Source organism: Dromaius novaehollandiae, chromosome 2, assembly GCF_036370855.1.
Source record: "Dromaius novaehollandiae isolate bDroNov1 chromosome 2, bDroNov1.hap1, whole genome shotgun sequence".
Lineage (NCBI taxonomy): Eukaryota > Metazoa > Chordata > Aves > Casuariiformes > Dromaiidae > Dromaius > Dromaius novaehollandiae.
In genome coordinates, this window is record NC_088099.1 from 91190033 (window position 1) to 91208960 (window position 18928).

At 39.4% G+C, this 18928-nt stretch overlaps 2 protein-coding genes and 1 long non-coding RNA gene across 5 annotated transcripts in view; 1 reads left to right on the top strand and 2 right to left on the bottom strand.

The window, feature by feature from the left end:
- Positions 1-77, bottom strand: part of DROSHA (drosha ribonuclease III) — a 75844-nt gene extending 75767 nt beyond the window's left edge. Inside the window, exon 1 of one of the 2 annotated variants that reach the window (XM_026098431.2) lies at positions 1-77. The gene's annotated coding sequence lies outside the window, so the exon portion shown is untranslated. The other variant, XM_064506886.1, reaches the window with a different exon arrangement.
- Positions 26-16550, top strand: C2H5orf22 (chromosome 2 C5orf22 homolog). Of its 2 annotated transcripts, XM_026098434.2 has the most exons (9): positions 28-215; positions 2720-2865; positions 4059-4208; positions 7769-8231; positions 10101-10163; positions 12240-12361; positions 13917-13983; positions 14548-14687; positions 16029-16550. In XM_026098434.2, the coding sequence occupies exons 1-9, from the start codon at positions 126-128 to the stop codon at positions 16159-16161; spliced, it is 1374 nt and encodes a 457-aa protein (XP_025954219.2). In that variant the 5' UTR covers positions 28-125; the 3' UTR covers positions 16162-16550. The 2 variants fall into 2 exon arrangements, with proteins under 2 accessions (XP_064362957.1, XP_025954219.2); XM_064506887.1 differs by lacking the exon at positions 14548-14687 and having other exon boundaries at positions 26-215.
- Positions 12357-18928, bottom strand: part of LOC135327526 (uncharacterized) — a 26651-nt gene continuing 20079 nt past the window's right edge. Inside the window, exons 2-4 of the long non-coding RNA XR_010387787.1 lie at positions 15833-15913; positions 12619-12667; positions 12357-12483 (exon numbers count right to left, since the gene is read on the bottom strand). This is a non-coding gene — a long non-coding RNA (uncharacterized LOC135327526). The remainder of the gene's footprint in view (positions 12484-12618; positions 12668-15832; positions 15914-18928) is intronic.

The window sequence follows — 18928 nt, forward strand, 5'->3', positions numbered from 1 at the left end:
CTGGCGCCCCGCGCCTGCCCGCGCCGGCGCCGGAAGAGGAAGGCGGGGGGCGGGGCGCCGCGGGCGGAAGCGGAGGCCGACGCCGGCCGGAGGGAGCCGGGACGCGCCGCGGCGGCGGCGGCGGCATGAGCGGTGGTGTTGGGGAGCGCCCTCCCAGGGGCGGCCTGCGGGCCTACCCGGTGCTGCCGGTGTGGGTGGTGGAGGACCACCAGGATGTGAGTGAGCGAGTGCGCGGCGCCGCCGCTCCTCGGTAACGCCGGGCGGGGGGAGGCGGGCCCGGGCCCTGCTGCCGGCAGCGTGTGGGGAGGATGAGCCGCTTCCTTGCTTCTGCTGCGCAGCGGTGCGCAGAAACGGACCTCGGGTCCGCTCCGCCGGTGAAGCACGAGAGCAGCTCGGTGTCGAGGCGGTCTGGGTCTCCGTTGCGAGCCCGTTACTCACGCAGCTAGTGCCATCGCGGGGGACGGGTTTTTTTTAAGCAGCTATTTCTGCCTTTTTTTTTTTCCTCCCCCCTCGTAGTATCTGTATTTAAGGGGAAATAATAGTGCCATCACACTGCTCCTAGAATTAGCTAGGCATTGGTGCACTACTCTGAAACTCGGGCCTATACAGCGTATGACATGCTATCAGCAAGCTATTAAATAAATATAAGCACCCTCTAACAAATGGGTTGGCTGTCGGTAGCTCAGAAACACTGAGAAATGTCAAATTCAGCGCTTTGTCTTTTTTATTTTTAGTTAACTAGTTAAAAAAAGCAGTTTGGAAGAGGTTGGTTTTGAAGTGCTGTTTCTGGTTTCTCAAATAATTCATTTATTGTAGTGCAAGCTGAGGCCTTATTCCAAAGTAAGCAAATTCTTCACCCAAAAGCACAAAAGCCCACTGATTTCAGCAAGCATTTCTGGGGCATGAAGAGCTGGTGGAGAAAAAAAATGAAAGGCTTTAACTCCATTGGTGTTTTGCAAACCGAAATCACTAGTGTAATGCGTTTTATTAAGGGAAAGGTTGTTGTGAACTTGTAAGCAGATAGTTTAATGATGACTATTTTTGCCAAGATTCACTGAAATATTTGATGCTGTGGTAGTTGATTTTCCACAGTAACCAAGGATTAAGAGTGTCTCTGTGGTAGGAATACTGAGGTAATGACTATTAATAATTCCTCTTTATTTTACTTTCTATACTTCTCTTTTAAATTAGGTTAACAAAGACTATTCCTACCAAATGTATTGAAAGCACAGTGTATATATATATGTGTGTGTACACACATTGGTCTGTCATATATAAAACACATATAATCTTTTACCCCAAAGCATAAGAACTTCCCAGAAACTATGCATAGGCCAGATGAATTACTGGCACTGGTGTTTCTCTGGGAGTAGATGACACTAGATGCGCCGTACCTTGATTAATAACAACAGCTGCTGGGAAGGGAATTTTGTTCTCAATCCAAAGCAGTAGAACTTGCAATGTAAGAGACTCTAGGCTCTTGTCTTCTCCCTCATCCCTCTCTGTTTTCAGAATTTGCAGTAAAACTTAAATGAGATTAAACTAATTTAAACTGCAAATATTGTAGGTTGTTCAGGTAGGCCAGACTATTTGCCTTCTGTGAAGACCTAGAAGTCATAGCTCAGAGAATCCTCGTTATTTTTAACCTTATTTTTATTATTATTACAGTAGTATACATATCATTTCATAAATAGTGGGTAAACTGAGAATTTATAACCAGGCTGGTAAAATACAATCCAAATTTCAACTACGTGTCAGTCTGGTTTTATGATTACGTACATTCACCATTCAGAATTTGTGATCTTAATCAGTTTTATGCTTAAAAAGTAGGTCATTTTGCATTTAAATATAGAGATCCCATGTAACATATTGCCCAGTCCATTCGTAGTCTTCACATTCCGTGTATAGTAGTAGTCTGGTTCATAGTCCTTGCTAGATTTGTTCTGGCAGCTAAGGCAGCTACTGGCCTGTAACTGTAGGAGAAGCTCCATCTACTGCAGCTCAGTTTGAGAAGGATCGTAAATCAGCCTTCGGTTGTCTCGTTTCACTACTTGACATTATTGCACATCAGTGGTTTGCTATGCTATAAATTGACAGATGGTCCATCTCCTGTTTTTCCCACCATTTAAGTGGGCAGCTGGGGAAGGTAGTCTCTTCACTGCCACCACTAAATCCTGCAGGGATAAGCTTTTTCTTCAAGGGGAATAGGTTTAAAGATCAGCTAAAGTTTAAATGGTAGCAGGGTCAGTTTTCACCCTGTATCAGTTCACATTTTCTTAGTTGGGCTTCAGAAGTTTGTATCTCCACAGCACCCATGCATGGGTTGTGGGTCATTTGAAAGGGGGAAAAAAATGGGCATTGTATTAAATTATTAGTGAGAAGAGCCGCTACAAGCAAGACTTCCTATAAAGAAGAAAAGAGAGAGTAAAGCTATGATTCTACAGCAGCTTTTTGTGTGTGGAACTCTTGGGTTCATAGTGATTCGTAGGTCATCAGCTGTCTCGCTGTTGGAGTTGTATCCCCGTGAGCTGTCTTGCCGTTGGAGTTTTATCCCTTTGTATTGTTTTCAGTGTCGTCCTCCGAAGAGGACACTCTCCCAAGACGTACTACAAATTCAAAAGAAGCAAAGAGGAGTGGGGCTGGTGTTTTTGCTGTTAACATCATTGCATTTTTCAGCTTACTGGTTATAACTGAAATATTTTTGTTTGTGTTGTTGTAGGTTCTGCCTTTCATTTATCGTGCCATTGGTTCAAAGCATCTTCCTGCCAGTAACATCAGCTTTGTTCATCTTGATTCCCATCCAGACCTCCTTATTCCAGTGAATATGCCAGCAGACACTGTATTCGATAAAGAAGCTCTTTTTAGGTAGAGTCCTGTGTAATGCATCAGAATCCCTAAAGTTCACTTCTTGCTACCTTTGATTTACAGTCAATATTCATTTAAGTTTTTGTATAGCAGGCATGAACAAAAGAGATGTAAAGCAACCGCAGGTTGTATCTTCCATCTTTTCACTTTTCCTGAACACTGTTTTTTTGTGGGGTAGAAGTTATATTTGTGCTTTATGAGTGTGGTCAAACGTTTCTGTTGCATATCAAGAAGATCTGAGACTTGCAAATTTACTTTTAGTTGTTCAGTAGAATATCATGTTATTAGGCTAGGTTGTTCCTCTGGATAACAGGACAGCAATCTTAGTGCTCATCCTTTTCATCTGGAGAGCTGTAGGTTCAAAACAGCCTTTCTGTCCTCATTCTGAAAAATCTGCTTCAAGGTTGCAATAACATCATCTATGGTGACATGCTGAATGTGTGAAGTTGAACAAGATTTTCCCATTAATATCATTAGGACCAGTATTTTTCCCCAACTTCTTAAGTAGGTAACAAGGCACAGAGTGGCCTTTATTGTCTTTCTCTTCCCATTTTAAAATAGCTATTGACTACTGCAGTTTACTATGGTGATTCAAAGCAATGACAGGATGATGTAATTGGTACGTAAGTAATTGTGTCATTCTACCCGTAGTCAATATCTTACTCTTTTGCTGGATAAATAAGCTTTGAGAGCTGTATTGTACACCTACAGAAATAGGATATTGATAAGAAGGGACGGTTTTATTCTGTAGGTGCTAATCGATTTGTTTTCACTACTGAGATTATATTTAAAATCTATTTAGAGCAGTTCACGACAAGATACTCCTGTGAGGCCGGTCCAGAGCTATCTAGAACAGTGTTGATTGTGATGCTTGCACTTTTCCACTGTCTGATACATCAAGAGAGAAAGGACAACAAATCCATGTAGTTTATAGTCAAAGTAGCCTACTAAGAGTGAAGCTGACTATGTCCTAACTTTTTTTTCATTCTACTACAGACATTTTGGGTCCTTCTTATGAATCAAGCTTTCCCTCTTTGACTTTTTTGATAATTCGAACTGTACATAGTATACTAATATCAGATGATTTGTGTGTGTACTTTCAAGATATGGAAGATGTTTGTGGTGCTCTTGACTGTGTTTTACTTACAGGGAAACTAACAGTGTAACCTCCAATTTTTCTCCATTCATTCCAGTGAATTAAGTATTGAGAACTGGATTATGCCTGCAGTTTATGCTGGCCATATTTCTCAAGTAATATGGCTTCACCCACCCTGGGCTCAGCAGATCACAGAAGGAAAACATGATTTTTTAATTGGGAAAGACATATCAACAACTACAATCAGGTAAACTGTCTGCTGCCGTATGCCAGTAATATAAAAGCTCTCTATGTAGCTTTTCATGGGCTTAATTTTGTATTCTTGGATAAAAATAGTGATAAATCTGTTTTTTCTCAATAAAACCTTAATATGTAGTTGTGAGTTCTTTAGGGCCTAATGTGAGTGACTATTCATGTGAATACATACAGTTAGTATTGTGCCTTAAAGTCCTACCTGTTCACATTTCATTTCATCTAGTCAAATTTTAAATCAGCTCTTAGAAAGCTGTTTTTAACTGAGGATTTGAGTAACAGAGGACAGCAAAAAGACGACATCAGCCTTCCCTTATGAAGACAAAAACCCAGTTCCCTCAGCTTCCCTTTGTTCATGGTGTGCTCAGCCCTCTAATCATCTTAGCAGCCCTGCTTTGGACCCTTCCCAGTTTGTTGACATCTCTTGTGTCCCCAGGGGACCCAAACCTGGGCAGAGTAATCCAAATGTGGTGTCACTGGCACTGAATAAAGGGAAGCAATCTTTTCCCCTGACCTTTTGGCTGTATTTTTGTAAATACCACAAAATTTTGTGGCCAGCCTTCATTGCTGCAAGGGCATAATGCTCGCTTGTGTTCAACTTGCTTTCTACAGGGACTTCCAGGTCCTTTTTTCCAGGATGTTGCTAGTCTGTGCCCAGCCTGTACCCTGTACTGCTGCATGGGGTTATTCTGTCCCAGGTGCAGGACCTTGTATTTGTTTTAGTCAAACTCAAGGTTCCTGCAGGCCATTCCTTCAGCCTGTCTAGGTCCCTCAGGAGGTCGGCTCTGCCTTCTAGCTACTCTCCTGAGTTCAGTGCTGCATGCAGACTTGCCAAGAGTATATTGTTGAGGGCATTAATGAAGATGTCAAGCAATAGCAATCTCTAAAGAACACGTCTCATATCCAGTGAGACTTGCCAGTTGGACTTCCAACCGTTGACAGTTACTATTGAACATGTTGGTCCAGCCAGTTTTTCACCCGCATTGTACGTCTAGTACATATTAAGGATTATATGTGTTTGATCATATGATAATAGATAGTTAACATTTAAAAATGCAGGAAACCTTGTTTTCAAACATTCTCAATAATGCATCCATTATTTCTTTATCAGTTAAAACAGAATTATTGTCAAGATTTCCTTCTTCCTTTACCGCTCAAACATAGATTGCAAGATTCTAACCTAACTAATACTACAGTCTGAAAATAAGATAGAATCAAGTGAATGAAGTTGCCTGGATAAAACTGGTTGGAAATTAAAAAGGGATACTACTAAGTGTTACAAAATTCATCATAACTTTTTACACTACTCTATTTCACAGTATTGTTCTTAAGAAAACTATATTCTCTAATACAAACGTTTTTTATACTGTTTTGGATGGGATGAGAGAGGAGAGTCACATCATGTTTAGGCTAAGTCGGGGAAAAACAATCACGTACTTTGCTTTGATCTCTGATGCTATAGCCAAATTCCTATTTTCAGGCAGGTCTTTCAGTATGTTGCCCTTCAGGGTGAGCTTACATGGTTAAATGGAGTGTGACTGACTGAAAGAAGGGATTCAGCAGAGCAGCCAGTTTTATAGCTCCCATTCAGTGAAGTTATAACAAAACAAAGATTAGAGAGAAAGCAAGGGGTGGCTATTTTTCTTTTCTAAACTGAGCTTGAATATGCCAATCAGGACAAAGTTTGTCATCTCTATTGTGACAGAGCTGGGCATTTAATGTACATAAGGCTTTTTTTCTGTGGATGGGAAAAAGTAGTTCAACTTGTATCCATTTAGCCCTTGGCTTTTCTGGTAGGACTTTTGTTTGGTCCCAGTTATGATTGTGATTTTCTGGTGTGGGTTTTGTTTTTTCAAGTTAATCTACTAGTTAAACACTGGAACTGCCAAGGCAGGCAGTGAAGTCTCCATCATTTGAGATAGTTAAAGCTCAGCTGGACAAGGCCATGGGCAGTCTAATCTAGCTTTGAAGTTAGTCCTACTTTGATCAGAAGGTTAGACTAGAGACCTTCACTGTCCCTTCCAATCTTAATATTTTTGTGATTCTAATTTCAGTGAGTACCCCTCATTCTAATTCTGTGGAATTTAGTGAATGGCCACTTTCCATTCACCATATTCACTGCATTGTGATTTTGTACACCTCGAATGGATCCTTACAAGTCGTATCTCTTGCCAGCATATCAGAACAAATCTTTTGAAGCAAGTTAAACAGAATACAGTGAAGAAATACTTTGCTTTACTATCTGGAATAAAACATAAAAGCCCTACAGTTCTGAATCTGTGGTTTAGATTAAACTCAAATGATAATACATAGTAACATTTAACTATGAGATTTAACACACCTCCAGAATCAAGAACCATCAGTTGGAACTGCTTGATGACTGAATAGCTCTCCCGCAGATCCTGTGGTTGCCTTAGCAACTTTGAAATCAGTGTTTCCAGCTGCCTTTTAAAGGTGGCTTCAGGTTCTGGGCTTACAAAAATCATGAAGGAGTCAGAAATATGAACTACCTAAAAGTTTTGTTGACAGCAAGTGGCTGGATAGGTGATAGATACCTAAGTTAGTGTCCCACTGAGGGAGGAGGACTGTGGCATGAACTCATTTGTACTGAACACCAGAGAATCTCTGAGGAGAGGCTCTGTGAATGCCCCATCAACAAGATGAAGCTGTGATCCAGGCCCTCCCTTAGCAGGCTCAGGATAATCCAGCCACAAGACACTGAGGCTCCAAATTTCTGCTGCTCATGAAACTGCCTGTCCTTGTGTTTGATGGTGATACCCTATAATCAGATGAGGCCTTAACACAGGTGAGCAGAAGTTCATGCTTCATCTTAAAGTTGTTTTTTTTTTAATCTGAATTTGTGATACTTAAGGCTTAATGTACAGAAATAGAGCTTGAAATATTCTTTAAATTTTCACACAATTGGGATTTCTGGTGTTTTTTAAATTCAGTGGATTCCATCAATATGTAACTGTTCATCCTTGGGTTACCTGCTCTCCCCACATGTAAAACAGGGAATTCTGTGTCAGTACTAAAGGAAAGTGCTAGCTATTAATTCATAGCATTTTACTTTTACTGATTGAATCTACGCAGGTTTCAGGGCACTTCTCAAACACAGCTATAAGCATTTTCCTAAAAAAAGAAGGTAATACAAGATGTAAAATGTCCATGGCTTTACAGTCTTATATGCCATAATGTTGACGATATCTTGTTGTTTATGTTGTCTCTGCATGCTCCTGAAAGATGAATTTGCCATTGGATTGTATTTTAATGTAAAGTCTTCTCTTATCCATTGGAAACCTTGTACAGCTATCATAAAAAGTGTAAAATTTATTTTAATATATTGATTCAGCAATAAGAAGAGGTAGAAAAAATGCAGTGTAAATTCAAACACCTGAAGATTAAAATAAATAATCTAGTGTACACAGTTCTGTTCCTTTTGTTACCCATCAGACATCTATTATTTTTTTTTCCTCAGGATGCTGTAATTGTACATGCTTGTTTCTAAGCTCTTTACAAAGATGTATATTAACTTTGAGTTACTCTCAATTGTAGGGTTACAGGTACAGATCATTACTTTCTAAGTGATGGTCTTTACGTCCCTGGTGATCAGCTAGAAAACCAGAAGCCTTTAAATTTGCATGTCATCCTCATTAATCCTGCTGAAGCATTGAACAGTCAGGAAGAAAATGGCAAAGCAACATCTGCTAAGAGAATGAAACTAAATACAGATGACACAGCAAGCACTATTTCTGCCTCTTCATCAGTGGTTCCTGGTGACCTTGATCACAGCTCCTTAAGTGTGAAGAACGAGGGAATACAAAATGCAAGCACACAAAACAGAGCAGAAACCTTGTCAGAGTGCTCAGCTTCAAGCTCTCTCAGAGACAGTGAATGCCCAATAAGGAAGGTTGTTAAAGATATTTGTCAAGTACTACAGAAAGGGGATGCATACATTTTAGACATTGACTTAGATTTTTTTTCAGTTAAAAATCCATTCAAAGAAATGTACACACAGGTAAGCATGAATATGCACAATCCACTTACCATTTCTGACAGAATAAATGCTAGAAGGACAATGATGTCTGTGAAGAAACTCTTATCTAAGCTAAATCTAGCAAATCAGCTGATCATGGTTAATGAATCATTGCAAATATTTGGAAGAGAGACTCTCTGAAGAGAGTGTACACACCGGAGAATTACAGCAAGGTTATAGGGGTGGACCTTAAGTTTGAAATAGGTGTTGGGTGTGTGTTCAAGGTCAGAGTTGCATGGCAAGGTTCTGCTGGTTGCTTGGGATGCAAAAGCTAAGCTGTCTTTTTTCAAGGTAGGTTTTCAATGGTGATGTCCCAAGTACTTACAGCATGGGTTATCAAGGATGAGTGGCTGATTTTCTGTCTTCCCCCTGCCTCACCACTGTTACATGCTATTGGAATGCCATAATGGTATCATAAGACCTTGCCTCTCAAGAAGGCGTGGTGTTGCTGGATATCCAAACAGTGGTAACTTCTCTCTCTGAGATGCTGGGAGTCCCAGTTCCACTATGTTTGGACTGTGTGGAATGATGAACAAGTGCTTGTTGTCTCTGATGTTAATCTGCCCTGAGAATTGGGTGTAACATTCAGGTTTACAAGTTCTTCTCCGATATCCTGACTGTTTCTAGCAATAAGATCTTTCTTATGTTTTTGTAATTCTGAGGAACATTGTTTTGGCTTCAGCCTGTGCTGGAGAACATCTGACATTTTTCAGTTTCACCTAGAGTACTGCTTTCTTGTCCACTGTATTGAAGTGAATATAGTGTTTCTGGCCTGTATTGGCTGATGACATTCAGTATTTATGATCACAATAACATTAGACATCTGCCAAGACAGTTGCTTTGTACCACAAAGTGAAGTATGAGACAAAGGGGAAGCACCTTGGGTGGCTCGCCTTAGGAGAATAAAATCTAGTACCCTGGTTAGGGCTTAAAATACATTTTGAGTAAGACCCTCAGTTCTAGGAAACACTTTCAGAAGTGGTCTTGTACAAAGCCCCAGTGTGCCTTTTTTGATATAAGTCTCAGTTGCAGTTAATATTTCTAAACTACGAACCCACTATTGTAACATGGGATAATTCGACCAGGAAGTGTTGTCCAAGGTAACACTTGGAACACAGGAATCCAAGGAAAATGTAAAAAGTAAATATAGCTTACCAGCTCAGAAGAGTATTGTATTCCCATCATCAAGCCCCAAAATCCAAAACATTGCCCTAAAGATGCTTTATATTTCTGTAAAATTCACTAGTCTCTTAGTCTACCCTGTCTTTCTCCCTGTACTGAAAAATTCACAAGTGTTCACCTTTTTAATGCTATTTAGTAAAGAATGAGATCGGTTTATCCTTGGTCAATTAAACCTGAATATTATCAAGGAGAAGAGGCTAACAATCTCCCATAGTAGATTCTGTGTGGTCTTTTTGGCTATCCAGCTTAAAGTTTTGCCTACTCTGTTTTCCTTTAAAATCATGCTCTCCTGTTCTTTATGCTTGCCCCTGGAATCTGCCCCCCGCCCCTTTTTTTTTTTAAAGCAACTCCTTGGAACTTCAGTGCAGCAAAATGCATGTTTCAAGTGTCCAACTGATCTCAATAGCAAAGCCCTTAGATACTTCACTGCTAAAGCTGTGTTACTGAAGTCAGGTTTAACATTTAGCAGTTGCCAAGTGTTTGGCTGAGGCCATGAAGTATTGCTTCCTCAAGCCTCACATTTCCTTTGTCACCCGCATTTACAGACTTGTCTGCAATGTGGGAATAGATGAACTATCTTGGTAAAACAGTTCTTTTCTTGAAGATGGAGAGCGCTGAAGATTGCTTTTTTCACTTGAAGAGACTAATTTTTTTTTTCCTTTCTCAAAGACAGAATATGAGCTCTTGCAGGAGTTGTACAGTTTTAAGAAGCCTCATACAAATGCAACAGAGGTACAGTATTTTCTTGTGGGATATATGAAGGATTTATTCTTTTTATTTACTCAATAGAAGTGAGTTATGTCAAGAAAGGACCCTATGAAAGGTGCTTAATGAAGTGGTCTGAAATTAAGCCATGCAGCATGCTGAATGCTAATCAGCAGCACCTTAGGAATTCTTTCTTGATAAACACTTTGGTTAGATGTATGAACTGCATAGATATTTAACATGAGTGTGAAATTTAATTTGTGTAAACAAGTGGTAATTGACAAGAAAGAGATGAAAATATAGTAATTTATCTGTAATCTCTTCCTTTTCATGGCTCAACAGGGTATTCTTTCAGTGCCCCTCTCCCTCCTCAGTTGCTCTTTTTTGAGAGACAGAGCTGTGCTAAATGCCTAATTGGTATTCTACCTGTTTGTTTAGATGTAGACTGGCAAGTGTTGTACCACTGTAATGGACTTTTCTTTGTATGTGCCGTGTGCTTCTGAGCCATGGAAATTTAAGCCTAGTGCTGCTGCCAAAATGCAGTCATTCAACCTCAGTCCATACCTTGGAGACAATCATAGTAATGGTCATTACACCAAACAGGATTTTATCTTTGCTTTTATCTTTGCTTTATCTTTAATTTCATCTGAAGACAATTACAGGCAGATTCAACATACGGTAATATCACAAATTAATAAATACTAATTCATATGTATAAAGAAATGGAAATATGTGGAAGCTTATGTCAAATTGGTTTTCATGTTTCTCGGTCAGCAAGATGCCAGGGTACGTATTTAGAAGTTAGTTAAATGTGGAAGGTATAAAGTCTTGTGATTAATGTCCCAATGTGATTTCAGGGCAGGCAAAATGGTTAGTACAAAGTGAGTGATGAGTAGATATAGAACTGAACAAGGCAAGAACAAAATCATGGATGGTTTTGTAGTGAAACACAACATACAGGAGCTGAAGGTAGAAAGCTAGTGGACTTCATGTTTTCCAAAGATGCATAAAATCTTCTTCTGTATATCTAATATCTTAAAGGGATTCTGGACTGATCAATAGTTCTAGGGTACCCTTAGATGTACATTTCTACCATGCTACACAGCAAGATAGATTTTTTGTTTGTTTGTTTTTTTAAAGTAGTTTAGAGGGTGATTAGACTTGCATTTTTAATGTTAGTTACTGGTGCTGCTTTGAAAAGTGTCCGATTCATAGCCCATGATAGGTTGATACCCTCAGCTCCTCTCAAAGATTAGCCCTAAGCTGATGTTACTAGCCAAAAGAAGCAGCATCTGGCGTATGATAAACTCAGCAGACTCAGGAGAGGGAGTTGCTCCGTTCCTAATTGTTATCCATCCATTCCAATGTACTTTTGAATAATTTTCCTTCACACACCACTGCACTGAGTATCTTTTATACCAGTTATGCCAAGCATTGCTTTTCATTTGAGGCGTTATATAGGACCTACTTCTGCAAATATTTGTGTGCACAGCTATATGCATGTAAATAGCCTCACTTACTCCAATAGATTGCTCCGTTATGTTTGCCAGACTTCTTAAGAAAGTGCGTAAACCTTTGCAGGATCAGGGCCTTGAAACACCAAATAGCTGATTGTGAGATATTTTTATAAATGCATTTGATTTGGTAATATCCATTAATTTTTAATCTAAAAAATCCTGACATTTTCCTTTTTTTATATGTATAACAATGTAAAGCTCACATTTATCTGAGTCCCTGTGTATTCATATCAAATTTAACAAATTCTGCAGCATTTCAAGGCTTACAAACAAATCCAAGGATTAATCAGATACAGTTTCTTAGCTTTCCCCAGTGTATCCGATTGGAATGTAGATGTGGCAACTCTGGTAGGAAAGACAGACCAAAGAGAGGTCATTTATTCTGAAGGTAACAACTTCTGCAGGCATTCATGCCGATCCTTTTGAAAATATACTCCGTAACAGTGAACAGTTGTGTCTGTTTCCTCACCTTTGTCACATCAAGCATTTCAGGATTTGACCTATAGACTAAACTGAGCTTAAAAAAAAACCCCAAAAAACATTTTTATTTTATTTATTTGCTTTTGTAACATATATCTGTTTAAAGGAAGACTTGTTGGATTGTGTTGAAAACCGTGTTCATCAGCTAGAAGATCTGGAAGCAGCATTTGCAGACTTGTGTGACAGTGATGATGAAGAGACGCTACAGAAATGGGCTTCATATCCTGGGTAGGAGCTCTCTAAATGGCATAAAACCCTCCTCTTCTGAAAGACACCTTTACCTTCTCCTTACCAATGTAGGTAGTTCTTGATTCTGCCATTTCCTTTTCTATCCAAGATTCTGCTTTCTACTGCAAAACAGAAACAAGTTACCAGTGCCAGTAAGGTTTCTTTCCCTTTTGGGGAGCCTTTCTAGAGGCCAGTATACAAGGCTGTCATCCCTGGCCTAGCAGAGAAGCAATGCTGCAAGAGACATCCAGACTTACCCTGCTGCATTGTCTTGTCAGGGTCAGCAGTGCAAACAGGGACATAGCTCTGGAAAAAAAAAAAAAGTCTGCCATCAGAAGAACACCGAGGGAAAAACTATTGTGTACTCTGGGCTAGTAGGCTCAGTCAATGTGATTTTTTTTTTTGAATCGGTTTCCTGAAAAATATGTAATACTTATCACCTGTATATTTCAGTTTTCAGTAGAAAAAATGTAACTTGTGGACATGTGTATTAACATACTGTTTTGTCATAATTTTTTTTCTTAAGGCCAGAAGTGCTTGCTATATCATTTAGTCTATGTGAGACATGCCTTAATTTTACACCTAAGAATTTCTGAATTTGGTCTATTTTCCTTAGCTTTACAGTGCAAACAATAGTTTACGAACTGATTAGCCCAGCACTGTGCTAACAGAAAAGGAGGGATGCTGGATAGGATCTTCGCAAGGCTACCATTTTTCCTGTAATTCTAAAGGAGAATGAGGCAGGCAAAGCAACAAAAAGAAAAAAAAAAAAAGAAAAAAAAAAAAAAAAGCAAGTCCACTGTCATCATTGTCATAGTAGACTTTCTGAGGTGAGCCTTGCGCAGCATCATGCAAGTTCTGTTGTGTGTGGCCAGAGGCAGGTTTGGTGACTCAAGATTTAGTGATCTATGTAGGGTAGAACTCTGAAATTTTAACATCAAACTATGGAGGATATGGAAAAGGACAAGATGGGATAAATGCTTCTGTGCTACTCTTCACTGTTCCTGCCTGACCTCGTGAGGAGTGGCTCCTGAAAACCTGTGAAAACAGCAATTGTTTAAAACATAAAGGTTGTACCTGAGTGATGATGTCCACAACACATCTCAGCCACATCTGCTATACTTATAAACTAAATGTTTTCATCGAAAAAGAAACTGAGCAAACATCCAAGTTTTCCTATGATAGGAAAATCACTCATTTTCCCCATCAAATGCAGCAATTATGATCATTGCTACACAGGTCTGGCAGAAGGTATTTCCTGTCTAGTTGATACAGCTTTGAGTTTGTCTTCAGGGCTGCCTGCAAGGAGGGCTTGACAGAGACAGGTATCAGTGTAGGGCACTCTGAGAAAGACCTAGTGAAGCAGCACAACGGCACTGATACTTTCCCTTTTTCTCAGATGCAAGATGGTACCAAGGCACAAGTTTTGTTTTCAAGTTTTAGGCCATGATGCTGATTGGTGTTTTCAGTAACTTCTGCCTTTGCTTTTGGGAACTGAGGGTTAAAAATGAGTGCTTGCAACTGTTTACATAACAAGTTTTGGTTTTAACTGCAGAATGAAGCCACTTGTTCAACTTGTTCACAGTTTGAAAACCAGGATGGAGAGCCCAGACTATGAAATGGTAGGTCACTCAGAAGAGGAGCACAGGTTTTAAAAGCATAGCCTCAACATTGGGGGAAAGGACTGTGCTTCTTAGACTTGCTTCTTGATTCAGGACTTTGTGGAGGTTTGGTGGTTTTACTTTGGTTTATTATTTATCTCCTATTACTTAGGCCAATCTTTTAAGCTTCTAAAATTCTGCTTTGCTTGTCTGTATTTAGGCAACATTAATAATAATGATCTTTCAAGACTGTCACATCTCAAGCTGCTTCCTGTAAAGTAAGGCCTCATGTAACCAGGGTTTGTTGCTATGGTTTATAGAGTTAAGGTACCTGTTTCTAAAAGATCAAACATACCATCTTCAAGGACTGCAGCAGATTCTGAATCAATAGAAGAGGTATATTTTAATGGAGATACTGAAACAATATATACAACATAAAAAATTCTTCAAAAACCTCCAACTTTTTGAAGCTATATAAAATATTTACTGGGCTAGGGAAAGTAATTTAGGGACTTGTGTTGCACAGATAAGTTGTGTCAGTAACTAGTCAAGTGAGATTAAAATCTGTGTTTAATTTACACATAGGTCCATCAGGCTGGTCTGACCTGTGATTATATGGAGCTTCCCCACCACGTTAGCACTGAAGAGGACATAGAAAGCCTCATAGAATCCATTAAAGTTCTGCTAAAAAATATGCCTAAACCAACCCTTGTAACAGTTGCTCGGTAAGAGTATGTGGATGTTTTTATTTTAAAACACTCAGACTGTGCTTATAAAGCTAGATGATTCAATGAATATGACATTGATTGACATCTTAAATTCTATCATGAAGTGTGTTGAAAATTGACATTTGAAAATATTGATCATAATGCAGTGGCAGTAGCTACACAGCTAAGGGAAGGTTCTGTTTCAGCAGTGATAGCTAACTTTATTGGCGTTAGAGTAGCTAGCACAGATTTTGACAGCAGTGAAATCATGATGACTTAGAGCTTCAGCCCAGGCAGTGTAAAGCCTGTGACGAGACTTTGTATGTATTTCAGTTGGTAGCCGTCGCTTAAGTTCATACTGACACAACTTTACTGTCTTTATTACTTGAGCTAGTTGGAGCAAAGCTGGCTTGGGCAAGCCTGCATGGGCTGAAATTACTCCGTCCGTACTCCGTCTAGGATTCATTGCGCTACGGATAGGATTTCTCTTTTCAGTGAGATGACTGGTGAAAGGGGGAGGGGTTTTCATATGATAAGCTAAATGGGTTTGGTATTCTAGAAAATAAAGCTTTACATGGGAAAGATTTATGTTCTCAACACTGTAAGGGAGTTATTTGGGAGAACAGGATGGAGTCTGAAACCAGGGGAGAGATGTACTTCCAAGACTACAGTGTATGTGTTGACAAATTACTGTAATACTGAGTGTGCCCTTAAAGTGCAGGCAGCAGTAGCAGCATCTTACATGAGATTGGCAGAAAGAAACAGTGTGGCTAATACCTAAAATAAAGACATGTTCCTTGCACCTACTGCAGGGATATCAGCCACTGTTGCAGAGGAAATACTGAATAACTTATGTAGGTCTTAACAAATGTGAAATCCAAGAAGTCAGCTATTTTTTTTAACAATATCTGTTTGCAATTCATTAATAGATACTGTAAAAATTTGATATCCCAGGGATCACAAAAGTTTTTTCAAGTTTTCTCTACCTATTTTACTAGTAGTAATTGAATTTCTCAATCTAACTTCCCACCAACGCTTTAGTTAAAGGATTTGCTTGAATTTTGACTGACAACATGCTTATGTCAGAGTCAGGAAGCGAGCAGAACTCAAGGAATGAAGAGATCACATTTGTGATTTGCTGCAGACTTCAGGCAAATTCTTACCATTTTTAGTAGTGAGCACAAACACAGCAGCCTGCCTTGAAGAGGCACTGAGAGGTAGAACTTGCTGCAGCTTGAAAGTTACTGCAAGATACAAAGATACAAAGTTACTTCAAGATACTAGATACAAAGCATTATAAGACTGTAAAATGTGATGATGTCTGTACTCCCTTATCCTTTCTTCAAATCCTTGTTACAGATCAAGTTTGGATGACTACTGCCCTTCAGAACAGGTTGATGTCATTCAAGAAAAGGTTCTCAATTTGCTACGTTTGGTGTATGGCACTCTGGATGTGCACTTAGATTACTCAAGCAGTTCATCTTCTGTGTGACCTTTCTCTACCTATCGCTCTCTAATGCAGTGGATTCATTTAAATTGCATACTAGCTATGGTTGGAAGCGGAAAACACTTAATTCAGCAGCTAGCACTAGAACCCAAGCTGACCAAGAGCTAGTTCTAAGCTGTATTACTTTTTCCAAGTCAGCTGCGTCTGAACTGTCATCTGTGCTCATCATTGTTCAGATTAATTGTGATTATTATTTTAACTGTCTTATTTATTAAGATTAGTGGAAAAACAAATATTTTTTGTCCATAAAATGTATTTTTTCACCTGATGTCCTTAAGTGTCTGTAAAAACAAAAACTTTAAAAAAATGGATTTCTTTTATGTAATTCAATTTTTTTGATGGAGTTTTGTGAAATATATTGCACGTTTTCCTGAGTTGTGTTGTGCATTTTTTTAAAATCGTCTTAATTCCATTAAGACCTTACATTTGCATAGTGACTTTTGCTAACTGCTGTACTGGAGAGGATCAGGTATTCCCCCCTCATTTCTTTAGAGGAGTTTGTGGCTTCCTGTTTTAGCCACCAAGTAGCATTTATATTTGTACTCTATTTCATTAATATTGTCTGTTTTGCCCCAAAACCTCATTGGTGACTCAGGCAATATCCCTAATGTACAGATGCTGGATATTGGTATTTTTTAAGGTCAAGTAGTACTGCTTGTGTAGTGTTGTTCAAGTAAATGATACTGTCTGCTGGGTGTGGGTACTCTGCTAGCACCAATTATGTTAGCCACAGAGAGAGGCCAGCACATTTCTGTCTGGGCTAATGGAGCTGGGCTCAGTGTCCCAAACCACAGAAGCTGCAGCACACCTGCTCAAGCTTGTTCTAGGCTGTCTTGGAGCTCCTGAGCATTTGTGTGTTGCATGATGTAAGCACGACCCATGGGACTTGCTTCAATTCAGAAATGGTTGAAACAGGGATAGCCAAAGTTGTTGGTACATTGAGTCACCATCTAGGGGAGAAGACAGGCTCCACAAAACCACTGTTCAGCATGACAAGCAGGACTAGGCTACAAGTGAAGCCTAGCAGCTTTCTCCTGAGAAAAATTAAAATTGGGACCATTAGGCTGGTTAGATACCGTTTTAGGTTCTGTGCACTGCTATTGCCTAGAAATCATGTCTGTGGCATCACAGATGTCAATAGCCCCCTCTGCTGCATGCAGGAAGATCTTACCAAAAAGCAGAACTAGTTCTTACCTTTGTTTTACAGAAAATAAAGCCCTGTATGTCTTCACAGTACCTACTTTTTGTAGGCTGGATATAGTTAGTGGAATAGGGAGTATCCTACAGTAGCGGTTAGACAAATCATGTGTGGAAGTATTACTGCATTAAATATGAAGACAATTCAAAAAAATCATTTCAGCATCCCATGCACTGTTTGCAATGTCTAATTGAATTTGCTCGCTTTGTTTCTCCATGTGCTGCAAACTGTCACCTTGAAGTTTCAGAATAAACTTTCATAAGGGGATGGTTAGCATGGTTTCCGGATGTCATCAAACTTAAACTGACATTCAGTCACTAGCACTTGATTTTCATTTTCAAATATTTCTTTACAGAAATGAATATTTGCAATAGAATCAGGGGGGTTTTGACAGAGGAAAAAAAAATATGCCTATTTTTAAGCCATGCCTATTTCTAAGCCTTTTATTACAGTGAATTACAATAGAATTTAAGTAGATGGCATTTACAGTCACCTGGTTGTTACCTCTCTTCTCTGTATGAAATTGTCATTTGAATTTACATCCAGTTTTGACATAATTCTTCTTTAGGCAAGAATTCATGCACTGATGCAAAGCTGACTAAAGTGGAAGAGTAAACTAGTTGTACTTATTTGAGAAAACTAAACCAATTTTCATTCTACGTGTTAAGGCAGAATGGAGCATTTGGATCATGCAGTTTGATAACCTCTACAAGATAGGTCACTTTTGAAAGTAATTTTTCATGTAAGTGTGCCTGTAGTTACTGAAAGTGGTACTGGCTCAGGAGTCTCCCTTCCTCCCCCTCTCTCTCTCTCCTCAAAGGAAAAATATGAAAGCTTTCTTCCTGCTTGGAAAAATAGCTCAACAGTAAGCCCAGGGCCTGCTGGTTTTCTTCTTTCTTAACTCTTCTTACTGTATTTCTTTCATAGTGCAGTCACACTCTCCCCTGCCTATGGCTCTCCTTTTCGGAGTATGCTATGATGCATGCATGCTCTTTTTTTGTAGGAAAAAACATTTTTTAAGAATCCTAATTTAGAGCATTCATTGCCTTACATTGTTACCTCAGGTTAAACATAGCTCTGTATAGCCTTGACAGGACACATCCACTACTGCTTGGTAGGACATCACTGCCTGTTTCAACCAGAAACGACTTCTGAGAAGCTAGAGAGGGATCCTTTACAGCGATTCTGCAAAATCAGAACTAAATGCTTCCAAAGCTTTTGAAGCTTCTTTAGCTTCAAAAATAAACCTGTGGTGAACAACATGACTCCACGCAGCTGAAGGAGGGTTCTGTCCCACTTGGAGAGAGTCCCATAAATGTGTCCTGTCACAGGTGCCAGCACTGATTGAGCCAGAGCCTTCACTAACCCAGTGACAGCAATTGCCATTTTTCCCACTAGGTGAAGGGCTAACTGCATGTTACTGTTTCCCCTCACCTAACTGGAAGGTTGCAAACACCTTTCCAGCTTCACATCATGATTAAACCGTGTTTATCCTTAGTAAGTAAACGGAGAAGCTGTCTTTAACGTTTTATGGAATTTTCAGCCACAAAGAAC

Coding starts and splice junctions, on each gene's coding strand:
- C2H5orf22 (XM_026098434.2), top strand. CDS start 126: ATGAGCGGTGGTGTTGGGGAGCGCCCTCCCAGGGGCGGCCTGCGGGCC. Junction 4,209..7,768: donor ATATCAACAACTACAATCAG/GTAAACTGTCTG, acceptor TCTCAATTGTAG/GGTTACAGGTACAGATCATT. Junction 14,688..16,028: donor ACCCTTGTAACAGTTGCTCG/GTAAGAGTATGT, acceptor TCCTTGTTACAG/ATCAAGTTTGGATGACTACT.